Below are 14,051 nucleotides of genomic sequence, written 5' to 3'. Positions count from 1 at the left end.
TGGCCCCCCTTTTTAAAAAGTTTGGACACCCCTGATCAATAGAGTTGATCAAATGAACTGGACTTAAGTTAAACTAGCTAAGTACACAAACTGCACATATAATATAATAGCAAGCTCTCGCTGTCTATATTATCATACATCGCTTTGCATTAGCCACCATGTATTAATCAAATTTAAAAGAAAGAACAAAACATTTTGACTTTCCCTATTATTCTGCATTTAGGTCTTTAAGCATTAAAGTCACAAGCAGCAAGCAGTTTAAAACAAATTATATCTATGAATTGAACTTTAGTGAGAAAACAACAAAGATATTTAACATTTCAGTTTCCACTGCTGTTAGAATGGCTTACCTAGAGTTGATAAAATGAACTAAAGAGCGCGTCAACACTACTGTACATGATCAAGAAGCTCAAAAAGCGCTAAAGTTACTTGAATCAACGCAACAGCGTTATAGCGGCATAGGACACTGCCTTACATCTTTAACGAAAGAAGGGAAAGTTGTATTAACAAAAGCCTTTTATCCCTCCCCCCTCAGCCACCACTGTTTAAAATCGTTCCCGCAGATGGTCATCGCTATGCTCTCTGCCACCATATTATTATTACACTCTAATCATAAACAAAGGCACATGTTGTTACATTAGTACTTAAACACGTAAAATCTGGAGCTGGTTAATGTTAAACTCTGTAAACTGGGAACATCTCTCACCTGCAGACTGGAAACACCCGGAGAAAATTCCACATGTGTCCTTTATTCATTCATTCATGCTCTCGTCTCTCGCGCTTCTCTCTTCTGCGCATCCTCAGTGCGCACGGTGTCATGTTTCTTAAAGGGGACGTATGTCCTTAAATCCAATTGAAATCCCGTTTCAATCACGTTCACGTCAATTACGTTTTTTGGCTTTTAGTATAAACATGTTAGGCTGTTATTTATTAGTTAGTGTGCTCCAAAGCGGTGACAAAATTCCCATTTAGAAGATATAAGCATTCACAGTCTCTCACTTCCGACAATATGGATCAATGATGACATCAGTCTGCACTTCAATCACTTGTCCCAGGATTTTGATTAAATGGCTGAAATAAGGTGAACACAAGCTCAAGACACTTTCACGTTTTAATTCTATAACATAAAATACATAAATATTACCCCACACATTATTTTTTTTAAAGCTATTATGTCTTGAAAAAGGTGTTACAGGTGGCTAAATGGGACTAAAGAAGCTGTTGGGGGATTAAATGTCATCAGCTGAACAGCTCTGTCTGCTTTTACAATCACAAATGCTTATAATTTTGCTCTTCTAAACTATTCTAATTCAAACTGTCTGAGAAGTTGCTGGAAGCTTAGCGATTAAGTCGCGGGATTGTCGTGTAGTTCGTTGATATCCTTCAGCTTTTTACTTCTGGCGACTGCATTTAGGCTTCAGAACTCATAAATGTTGTGTTCATCTGTGAAAATTATCTGGTTGAACAGAACGTTGTTGTTGTTTTTTGGGTGATAATTCAAAAGCAAAAAATGTATTATTATTATTAACCGCTTTGCAGCCAAAGATCGCAGACGGTCCCAGATTACTGTCGTTCAACATTAATTGCTCGTTAAAACATCACACTCTAACTTCATCTGGAAAAACTTGGTATAGTTATAAAGATTAAAGCCTCCAGCTTTGTTATTTGACCACTGTTTATGATAAAACAAGGTTGCAGTGACGTTAATTTCTAAATTTATGTCAGGAGTGCTAAATAACCAATCTGTAATGAACAATATTTTGAATGAAATATCAACAAGAATCAAAAGCGAGTCATGTCTTCTCCGGTTTATTTGTGGTCACATACATGCACTAAACCGCATGTTCGGGCTCTAAATAAAACTGTGCATATTTGGACAAATATAGATTTATCATCACGTTTGCAAAATATTTCGTCATACAGAATAACATTTCTATTCATTTCTCACTGATTTACGCTGATTTGAAGAGATGAATGACATTCAGAGAGATCTCTGTCTGATTCTTCCTGCTGCACTGTACAGTTGTTAATCATCTTACGCGTCTTAACATTAATTCTGATTTATGATTCAAGTCATCTAGTGTTGCAAATAACTGTCGACACATGTATTAAAAGTTCTGCAGTGTTTCAAAGCTTGTGTGGTATAATTTCAATAACAAATAAATAGTTATGTCAAGTTTTGTTGTGTAGTTTCAGGTTAATTTACCTCAGTAGTAAGCTGGAAAGTAATCATGATTCAAAATCAACTGTCAATATCTTCCATCTATAGATTAAACAACATAACCTTCACATGAGCTAGCGCACCTCAGCTCCACCCACGTCCCGCCTCTTTGTCCATTTTCCGGGAGTGACGTGTTGGCAAGAGGGCAACGCTCTTCAGAAACCTACGGGTGACATCACGGGCACAATGTCCATATTTGTTTTTACAGTCTATGGTTAATATGGTGTGTATTTTCTGGTGCTGTTTAGGGTCCAGCAGTAAAAAAAAAAAAACTCCACAAAACTTACTAACTTTTTACCGCACTGATCACGGATTATACAGAATTTGACAGCTAATGTTTGACAGTTTGCCCATTTAAAAACTCTTTCAAATCAAGTTAAGGAAAATTATCTACCGCACGCTTATAGGTATTTTTTTAAACTGGCCAGCATTTTGAGACTGCAGCGGACATGATATCCTATAATGCGATAAGCGCTCACTCAAGCACTGAGGCCTTTTAAGTAATCAGCAAGATTTTAAAGCGTCTGTGATGTTTACAGTTTTTTACAATAGCTATGACAATTTTTTCAGTACTTTTAACAAATTTCCTAAACTCTTAACACACCAACACACCTATATCACACAATTGCCAAAACGATTAATTTCATGTTCAAAATCACACATTGTAAACTAAACTCCAAAACTAATTTTCAAAATACAATAATTCACTAACACAATACACTATGTCTACCAAAACCCTAACACATGTTCTCTTCCAAGAGGAACACACAATGTTATGAAATTACAGAAACTGCATTATCATATGTGTCAGGTCTGCCCTTATACAATAGACAGTATATTTTATTGATCATAGATTGTGTCTTTTGAAGACTCCCTCTCCCTTGTGCAGGCATTCTTCTTACTTTCTTTGTGTTGCTCTATTGTTCCTTTTTCACACAAGAGCAGCCCAAATAGACTCTTTTACTGTCTACCATATGGTCATGTGACTGAAAGAACATCAACACCTGAACAATTCCTAGATGGGAATCAGCTGTGATTTATTTATTTGCATAACTTCATAACTTCAGTCAGCTGTTTCTCAGTAACAATGGAATAAAATACAGGTGATATATTTGTGTTTCAATTCTCAATATAAACAGCTGTTTACCTCGACTTTAGCCTATAAGGTTAGGTTTAGAACAATGTAGCCCTTCGTAACTGCATTGATTTGGACCTTCAACCCGTTGGTGCCATTGAAGTCCATTATGTGGAGAAAAATCCTGAAATGTCTTCCTCAAAAAACTTGAACTTGAAAAAAGAAAGACATGAACATCTTGGATGAGTAAAATATCAGGAAATGTTCATTTTGAAGCTTTACCCCAAATTCACAGATTTAGATGATTCTCTGCTTTTAGTATACACTCTTTTAGTGTAAAGAATTTACTTGAATGTATTTGACCTAAAAATGGTAACACTTTACTATAAGGTAGTATTAGTTAACATTAGTTAATGCATTAGTCAACATGAACTAACCATGAACAACACCTCTGTTCAGCATCAGTTAATCTTTGTTAACGTTTAATAAAAATCCAGCTGTTCATGGTTTGTTCATGTTAGTTCACGGTGCATTAACTAATGTTAACAAGATTTTAATAATGGATTAATAAATGTTGAAATTAACATTAACAAAGATAAATAAATGCTTTGTAAGTGCAGTTCATTATTAGTTCATGTTAACTAATGAACCTTATTGTAAAGTGTTACCATAAAAACTAATGTTGCTCACTTGCAACCTTTTCTCATGTGAATGTGAAGGCTTGACAAATATCTGAAACTCTCTCCACACTGAGTACAGTGGAACGGCTTCTCTCCAGTATGAAGTCGCTCATGTGGTTTCAGGTTTCCAGACTGAGTGAATCTCTTGTCGCAGTATGAGCACTTGTAAGGTCTTTCTCCAGTATGAATTCTTTGGTGCTGTTTCAGTTGGACATCTCTAGCAAAGCTCTTCCCACAGTCACAACACACATGATCTCTCACTTCATCATGTATTTTCTGGTGCTGTTTAAAACAGTCCAGTCGTGAAAAACTCTTTCCACAGAGAGAACACACATAATCTCTCACGTCATCATGAGTTTTCTGGTGCTGTTTAAAACTCACCAGCCTTGAAAAACTCTTTCCACAGAGAGAACACACATGATCTTTCACTTCATCATGTGTTTTCTGGTGCAGTTTTAAATGATCTAGTCTTGAAAAATTCTTTCCACAGAGAGAACACACATGAGGCTTCTCATCTGAATGAACTATCAGGTGTTTTTTTAGAATTGATGATGAAATAAAATCTTTACCACACTGATCACAGTTAAATGGCTTTTCTCCAGAGTGAATGCGTAGATGATAACTGAGAGCTGTTGTATCTTTGAAACTCTTCTCACACTGAGTGCAGTGGTACGGCTTCTCTCCAGTATGAATTCGCTCATGTTCTTTCAGGTTTCTAGGCACACTAAAACTCTTGTCACAGTATGAGCACTTATAAGGTTTTTCTCCAGTATGAATTCTTTGGTGCTGTTTCAGTTGGCCAGCTGTAGTAAAGCTCTTCCCACAGTCAAAACACACGTGATCTCTCACATCATGTATTTTCTGGTGCTGTTTAAAACTGTACAGCCTTGAAAAACTCTTTCCACAGAGAGAACACACATGAGGTCTCTCATCTGAATGAACTATCAGGTGTTCATGAAGATGTGATGATGAAATAAAATCTTCTCCACACTGATCACAGTTAAATGTTTTTTCTCCAGAGTGAGCACACAGATGACTTTTGAGTCCAGATTTATATGGGAAACTCTTTCGACACTGAGAGCAGGTGTGCAGCTTTTTGGCTTTTGCTCCTTGAATTTTGATGTTGCAGTGTTTCTTTACTTTGTTTAGTTTGTGTCTCACTTCCATCTGGTCTGAAATGAACATATTAAGAACTTAGAATCAGTTCAAGGAGGATAAATGTAAAAAATTTAAACAACACTTAACACAAGACAAGACATCAAGGGGTCTGTTCTTCGTACCTCACTTAATACATCTGAGATGATTTGACAGATCCCAGATCTTTTAATTATGATAACTGATCTCTGGCTAATTTAGTTCTTCAAATGAATTTTCTGATTGGATTAAAATATCTGGATTAAATATCTAAGATTACTGCACGTTCCTGTGTTCACTGAAGAGGGCAGATGCATCGACACTCAAAACCACGATAAGTAACGCAGCGATTGGCTAATGTCAAGACAACGTTATGACATCATTTAATTAAAAAAGCCACCTGGCAAAAAAACAAATTTCTCCACCTTATAAGGAAACAAACATAAGTAAATTTGAAGCAGATTTGTTACGTGACAGTATTAAAGTTTCTTAAGGGTCAAGATCAAGTTCTCTGCATCTCCTGTGCTGCATTATACCATCCCATAATATCAGTCATCACTCAAATTAATGCACAGCTCAGAGTAACTGTACAACATGTGTGTAAAACTGCAATCAAATTATGAAGTAATTATTCCATCACAAATAAATCTCTCAATCAAGTGGCTGTGTCTATAGTATTATACATTATAATATTATACACATTTTTATATTATTATTATTTAAAATGATTATTGCCCCTGGTTCAGTAAGGAACCCTTGTAATAAAGTAGCAGTGGTTGGGACAGATTTTAAATACCACCTCAAGATGCAATCTAATTCTGTTTACATGAACTGAGCTGCTCCCGAGCAGGTTTAAGCTACCAGACCTGTTGCTATGACAGCAAGTCCAGGATGAGCGTCGAAGAACCAAACAATCCAAGATAATGCCAAATCAGCAACAGTCAAATCCAGCTAACCGAGTTAGCAACGTACGAAGAACGGACCCCAGATATCTGTCTGTGTGAGCATCGAGCATCTTTATCTGATGTGCAAAGGTCAGTTCTGTCACTCGCTTGATAAAGTGATTAAACGGCTATATTATGAGGATTTATGTTATCTGCATATAATGTTATATATAACGTTATGAACATTTTGATTCATTTCTCTATCATTTATCATCCATATACTTTTTTATTAATAGTATACTTATTAATTCACAGAATCATTGAAGAATAAAGAATGGACACCAACCTATTTGTTCCTCAGTATCTTCATGTTTTATTCTGGATGGTTCTGGGTAACTCATGTCTTCAATCTCCTCTTTAATAAACTCCATCTTTAACAGTCACACAGATTTCAGCTGCTACACCTGGAGTTTGTCCTTCTCTTGTAGGATGATGTGATGTGATTGGTGAATTGTTGTGGGACGGACAGCAGATCTGCAAAATAAAAAGAGAAGCTGAATTTATACTGAATTACTTGAATTACCAGTGGTGCAAGTATGACACCAGAACCCGGAAGGTTAACTCACCGCTGGCTCCTTCAAGAACAAAATGTTACTTTTACCAGAGGCTTTATTTTACTCATAAATAATAATAACAAAACATTTTAAACCCCATAGGAAAATTTTGAAGGAACCAGTCGCGAATTAGACTTCCAGGTTCTGCCGTCACACCTGCACCACTTTATTTAAACTTGTGTGCTTTTAAAACATGTGAATGTGCAGTATGTGGCTTAAATGTAACGATATTTAATTAAATATTTAATTAATCTTAAACAGTAATGTTCACAGCGTAGAAGAGAATGACTGTCAACTCATTTAAATATTAAGTATTTTGGGCATAAACGTGAATTACATGCAGTAAAATGGTTGACAATTTAAAAAAAACAGAATAGTGATTAAAATATTTAATTCAAATTAATAAATGTTCTTACTGAGCGTATTTATCATGTCACACACTTCAGCATCGTGGTCACTAGTTTAGAACTTAGCAACATAGTTAGCAACTTCATGTTCGGATGAGATTGGAAAACTCTTTACACAGTAATCATCAGAGTATCTCTTTTTCTGTCTCTGAAAATGTCCAGATATTTGCGAATAAATTGCGCTATTCGCACGTAGTTGGACGCTTGAACATTTTGAGTTTACTCGCTTCATTCGAGCGTGACATTCACTTCACAATAGACGCAAATTTATGTCATGGGAGGGGCTTCAGCCAGGCGGCTCCAGTGTCATTGCGAAATGGCTGACATGGATTGTTTTAAAATACTGCGAATAAGCTCAATTTGCTGGCTTTAGCTAGCTGTAGTCTCAATATGCATATATATACACTCACCTAAAGGATTATTAGGAACACCTGTTCAATTTCTCATGAATGCAATTATCTAATCAACCAATCACATGGCAGTTGCTTCAATGCATTTAGGGGTGTGGTCCTGGTCAAGACAATCTCATGAACTCCAAACTGAATGTCAGAATGGGAAAGAAAGGTGATTTAAGCAATTTTCAGCGTGGCATGATTGTTGGTGCCAGACGGGCCGGTCTGAGTATTTCACAATCTGCTAAGTTACTGGGATTTTCATGCACAACCATTTCTAGGGTTTACAAAGAATGGTATGAAAAGGGAAAACATCCAGTATGCGGCAGTCCTGTGGGCGAAAATGCCTTGTTGATGCTAGAGGTCAGAGGAGAATGGGTCGACTGATTCAAGCTGATAGAAGAGCAACTTTGACTGAAATAACTACTCGTTACAACTGAGGTATGCAGCAAAGCATTTGTGAAGCCACAACATGCACAACATTGAGGCGGATGGGCTACAACAGCAGAAGACCCCACCGGGTACCACTCATCTCCACTACAAATAGGAAAAAGTGGCTACAATTTGCACGAGCTCACCAAAATTGGACAGTTGAAGACTGGAAAAATGTTGCCTAGTCTGATGAGTCTTGATTTCTGGTGACATTCAGATGGTAGAGTCAGAATTTGGCGTAAACAGAATGAGAAGATGGGTCCATCATGCCTTGTTACCACTGTGCAGGCTGGTGGTGGTGGTGTAATGGTGTGGGGGATGTTTTCTTGGCACACTTTAGGCCCCTTAGTGCCAATTGGGCATTGTTTGGGCAATTTGAGCATTGTTTCTGACCATGTCCATCCCTTTATGACCACCATATACCCATCCTCTGATGGCTACTTCCAGCAGGATAATGCACCATGTCACAAAGCTCAAATAATTTCAAATTGGTTTCTTGAACATGACAATGAGGTCACTGTACTAAAATGGCCCCCACAGTCACCAGATCTCAACCCAATAGAGCATCTTTGGGATGTGGTGGAACGGGAGCTTCGTGCCCTGGATGTGCATCCCACAAATCTCCATCAACTGCAAGATGCTATCCTATCAATATGGGCCAACATTTCTAAAGAATGCTTTCAGCACCTTGTTGAATCAATGCCACGCAGAATTAAGGCAGTTCTGAAGGCGAAAGGGGGTCAAACACAGTATTAGTGTGGTGTTCCTAATAATCCTTTAGGTGAGTGTATATACCTCAAATTGAGTAAAGAAAGTTTTTTACAACTTACCAGACTGTTCAACCTCCTCACTCACTTTCTTCCAAGCAAGATTATTTTTATTCCTGTTTCTATAAAGTACGAAGATGTATCGTACAGCTCCGGGTATCTACATATGATTTTGTCCTCATTATTGTCACTACTAGAGCGACCTCCTGATTGGTTAACGCGGCGCGAATATCCGCCAAAGTTCAGATTTTCAACTTGCACAATTCTCGTGAATCATGCGTTATGCACGTCAAATGCTCAATTCGCACCGTGTCATTCACGTGAATCGCGCCCCAGAATGTCTATTCGCGTCTTTGCATCGACTTAACATGTAAATCACCCGCGCTTAACGCTTCATTTGGGTCTGGTGTGAACACACCATAACGATACCCTCATGTCACAATTTGATACATATCACGTCATTTTACAGAAAACCCTGAAATTAAATAAAACACTGCTGAAAGTGATAAATATTATAGTATATGTTGTCTGTGGTATAATAAACAAACATATAAAATATAAGAAACAAACAAAATAAGCGCTTTGATTTTTTGGTTATAAATTAGTTTTTAAAGTGTAGCCTACATCTCAGGCCCTGTGTGTTATGGCACCCTGCAGACACTTTTGGTTGTTTCCAGCATATGTCAGCAAAACACTAGAAAAAATAATTTTGTGACACTTGGATATTGCATTTATACCACTGTATGTGGGTATGGGGAGGTCTTTAGATTTGAGTAGGTGGGAATTACATAAAAAAAAGGTAGTATTCCTCCCTTCAGATCCTTTTGAATAAATCTCGCATACAACATGATATGACAGTGACAGTATTTTCTGCCATCTAGTGGAAAAAGCCAAAACTGTATCGGAGTATGGGAAGCTTTACAGTTTGGGTAGGCCAAATCGAGGCGGAAATCCCCCAAAATGGTCCCAGAGCTTAAGGGGCCAGTTGTTCAAAGGTAAACTGATCGTAACTGAACGCGGTCACTGGCCAAACAGAAAAACCTGTTGATAGGTGAACGTTCGTATGCTGGTGAATTGGCTTCGTTTAAGATAAAATGGACAAACTACTACCTGCTCAGGGGCATCGTACCCGTGGGGACACTTTTCCCGGTGAGAGGGTACAACACCCGCACTTTTTATGCAGTTTTTCCGCAGTTTTGCACAAACGCCTCACAGCAGTCGCTCCTCCGTTTCTCTGGCCGCTCAGTGTCTGCGCTCACTATGGCTGCCTCCCCATTTCAAAAGTGTATTTTGCTTATTAAATGCAAAGTTTTTAATTTCAAAAGCATTTCTAAATTAAGTTAATATTTCCAACAAACAAAATTCTGAGCCAAAATAACGAAGTGGTGCTCAAGTAGGCTATACGGCGCTTTCCTTGCCATTAATGCTTTATAACACTCCTATCCCGGTGGCCAGGATATACATAAATCTACCAACATCTGTGGCATCATTTTTAGAATGACTTATCGAATATTGCTGAACTACTGCACAATGTTTCAAAAGAATGGAAAATTCTGAACAAAGACTTTGTTTTGGTGAGTGATTCGTTAAATGTCTCTAACATGACTGTTGCAGCTCGGCAAGTTTTCTCATGTGAGATGTTATGCGCACACACTGAATTTGGCTTCTCAGCCAGTGCTAAAGTTGTTTTTCTTTTGCATTAGTCTATGTTTTAAAGATTTTTTTGTGGCTCTAACCAAAGTAAACTTTTTGTTGCTTTAAAGACATTTTTTGTTAAAATGTCTATAAAGCAAAAATAAAGAAACTGAAAAACTGTCACACTTAGTTGTAAATTGAGAACTGTTTATTCTTAATGATTGTTCTTTACATTTGTATGGCTATGTTTCACTAGAGCTTGTTAATCTTGAATATAACTTTGTTAATAAAATAAAGTATTGTAAGAAACTTCATAATCATTTTTAATATGGCAATACTGTCAAACAGATATTCTAACTATAAACAAAAAAAACATATTAACTCCAATTTTGGTTAAAATGTAAAGTTGTGGTATTTGCACAGCAGGATAATTAGTTACCAAAAATGTATGTTAAGAATCGTTTTGGGAATCGGATCGTTACTCCCAGAATCGGAATCGGATCGAATCGTTAAGTGCCTTAAGATTCCCACCCCTACTCAATAATTCTAGCGCTCTGTCAATACATTTGAATGGCTTAAGTGGATACACAACAGCTTCACTATACAGGAGTTTGCAGCAAGTTTCGGTAAACAGTACAGCATAGTGTGCATTGATTATTACGTCAAACATATTTACAGAATCGTTTTATTATGGAGAGTGATGGAGATGCAACATTGTTAACATTAATGTTTTTCTTGTATTTAGCCCTCAGGTATTCCTTACTAATTGCTCACACTCATCCCATTGGTGGTCAAATGTGACCATACACCTTATTTTAGTGCAATAATATTTATTGAATATTTTGAGGAGATCTTTTGGTACTAAATACTATTTGTGCAATAATTGTCAATTAATGACCACTTAAAATATTTTTCTTCTAATATTTTTATTACAATTAGTGTCGTAAGTAAGGTTAAAAATAGAGAATTCCCATTCAAAGAGGCAAATTAGAGTCATTTTGTGGCTAGAAAAATAATAATTTTAATTTGTAATGCCATTACCCAGTAGGTGCCTGGATGGCTCTTTAATCAATATACATGAATCTAATCTAATATCTCAAAAAAGTATTGCAGTTTTGCATTTTAATAAATATTAAGATATGATCAAACACTAATTTCTTTAAATGTGAAATTTTAAAATGTTAATGTAACCCAGTGCAGGTTATTAAGCACATTAAAGGTCCCATGGCATGAAATTTTCATTTTATGAGGTATTTCAACATTAATATGAGTTCCCCTAGCCTGAATATTGTCCCCAAGTGGATAGAAATGTTGATCGGTGTAAACCCGAGTTCTGGCTGTCTTTCTCTGCCTTTGAGAAAATGACAGGCCAGACTAGCCAATCCTGAAGTCTCCTGGTTTGACGTCCAAGCAGGAACGGTTACCTCCCTTTCCTCCGCCCAGAGAATCTGACACGCCCATGCAAGCGCTCGAGAGATCATTGCTTGTGAACGAGTGAATGCTGGCAGTTTCTCAGTGTTTGGATGTACAAATGAAAACAGAAGTCTTTTTTCAGTTCCTTCTGATCTGTGATCAGTGATTTCTGATGTGTAGCTAATTATTTATTATTCGTGCACACGCTGCGGCTTCTCTCTCTCCAGACAGAACGGTGTTTTCGTGTTTTCTATCTTGTGAGTCAGTGTTTTTGTACGTCCTCGTCGCGTCTATCTGTTCTTAAATGTGCATACAGTCGGGAGTTTCTGCTCAACGGCAGAGCCACATCTATAGAGATAAACCTCACGCACGCCGAAGCTCGGCCTTCAACATCCCCGACCCCCAGTACTGCATCTGGCCCACAGCGGAGGCACCAAACGCGGCGTGAGATTAAGCAGAAGGGGGGTAAGCGTGAGCATATCCAGGCTAGAGTAGCCAGCTATCCCCACAATAAACTGGATTACATTCGATTACTGCTGTTGTGTCTTTGTTTGCGCTGTGTAAGTTACTCAATGCGCGTCACTGACGCTTTTCATATGATTGGAACATATCTAGAAATAATGCTTTAATCAAACTTACTAACTCGTTCATCTCGCTATAATGGTACATTGCATGTGTTACAAAGTTGGTAGAATAATGATGAAGACGGACTCGGCGTGACTGGGACTCGTGTTTATTCAGAACTCTCAGATACAAACACAATAAACTCGCGCTGACAGACACCGCTCTCATAACTCAGTAGTTACTATAAATAACTTTGTTAGCAATCGCTCCGTCTCCGTGATGTCCGGTTTGCGAACGAATCATTCTTTTGAATCGTTTCTTTTTAGTGAACCGAACCAGTTCACCAAATCGGACTGAATCGTTCTAAACGGTTCGCGTCTCGAGTCAGCACTGATCCATAATTTACTAAAGTTACTAACTTTCTGACATGAGTGACAGCCCCTCCGACTAGAAATAAACTAATAACCTGAAGTATATTCTAGTAACTACAACAGTTCACCCTGAACTGAGACATACTGACAGAACTGATGTGAAGTGAACTCAGGTCCATCCGTCTCTCTGGCAGCAGCTCGTGCGTCGTAGACCTCGTTAAACCACGCCCCCTCCGCTCATTTCAAATGCAAAGATGTCAGCCAATCACAACAGTGGCCGTTTTTACTGAAGTCTCACAGCAGACACGCCTCTTGAAACAGGGCATTCAGCCACAGGGCAAACAGCAGTATAGACAAAATGCCTTTTATTTCTAAATTATAACATTTTATGATGTAAAATCATACTAACAATATAAGTACACCTCAGGAAACATTATAAAATAATAGAAAAATGCCATGCCATGGGACCTTTAATAACTTGCATATATTTTTAATGATCGGGGCACGAGTTTCTCTGAGACGCAGATAATTTATTATATACAAAAATTATTATATATGGTGGCTTCTATGTTTTTAAGTGATTTTTTAGCTGTCGTTTATCAGGAAGTGACGATATATTCTCTTCGACTCACTGGATGGAAACGGTGCTTTATCCGCAAATGTTTTATGTGATACCGCATTTTTGCGCATAAATTACATTCGCAACTTTGGATGGAAACATATACTTATATAAGCACACACAAGTGATTATTAATGAATGCGAGCACATATAATTTAACCCAAGAAACGTTTAAAATAGTGCTAAGGCAAACTTAGATCCTTATATGTACAGTAGGCTATGAATTGATACTGAATCAAGATCGAAATCGAAAAAATCTCACTCCAACCTGAACTTAAAAGTTGGCAACTCTGCTTAATGTTAAAGGGTTAGTTCACCCAAAAATGAAAATTCTGTCATTAATTACTCACCCTCGTGTCGTTGGACACCCGTAAGACCTCCGTTCATATTCGGAACACAAATGAAGATATTTTAGTTGAAAGCTGATGGCTGAGAAAGGCTTCACACAGGCCTCCATTGGCATTCAGTACATTGACACTTCCAAGATCCATGAAAGGCACTTAAAACGTCGTTACAAAGTCTATCTCACCACAGTGGCTCTACAATAATCATACAATGCGACGACAATAGTTTTTGTGCGCAAAAAAAAATCAAAATAACACCTTTATCCAACTTGTTCTTGTCTTCCGTGTGCGCCTCCACGACGCATGCGCGAGAATATGACGTAGCGCCGGTGTTCGGGAATCGATGAAATACACACTTAAGCTCCATTTTGAGCACTACGCCGAGACCTAAAGCACGATCAATGTAGAATTCAACAGCTTAGACACGCGCGTCTTCCTCTGCTCGTAAACAAATCGCTTCTGGGTCATATGTCCGAACGCCGGATCTGCGTCATATTCT

At 37.8% G+C, this 14,051-nt stretch overlaps 1 protein-coding gene across 2 annotated transcripts in view; it reads right to left on the bottom strand.

The window, feature by feature from the left end:
- Window positions 1-1,794: 1,794 nt before the first annotated feature.
- Window positions 1,795-14,051, bottom strand: part of LOC307129935 (uncharacterized protein) — a 91,239-nt gene continuing 78,982 nt past the window's right edge. Inside the window, exons 2-3 of one of the 2 annotated variants that reach the window (XM_079822739.1) lie at window positions 6,341-6,528; window positions 1,795-5,148 (exon numbers count right to left, since the gene is read on the bottom strand). In XM_079822739.1, the coding sequence (XP_079678865.1) occupies window positions 3,983-5,148; window positions 6,341-6,425 (1,251 nt within the window). In that variant the 5' untranslated portion in view covers window positions 6,426-6,528 and the 3' untranslated portion in view covers window positions 1,795-3,982. The remainder of the gene's footprint in view (window positions 5,149-6,340; window positions 6,529-14,051) is intronic. The other variant, XM_079822740.1, reaches the window with a different exon arrangement.

Source organism: Gobio gobio (assembly GCF_949357685.1).
Source record: "Gobio gobio genome assembly, chromosome: 8".
Taxonomy (NCBI): Eukaryota; Metazoa; Chordata; class Actinopteri; order Cypriniformes; family Gobionidae; genus Gobio; species Gobio gobio.
Note: the sequence above shows the minus strand (reverse complement) of the source record. Positions and strands in the feature narration are given on the sequence as shown.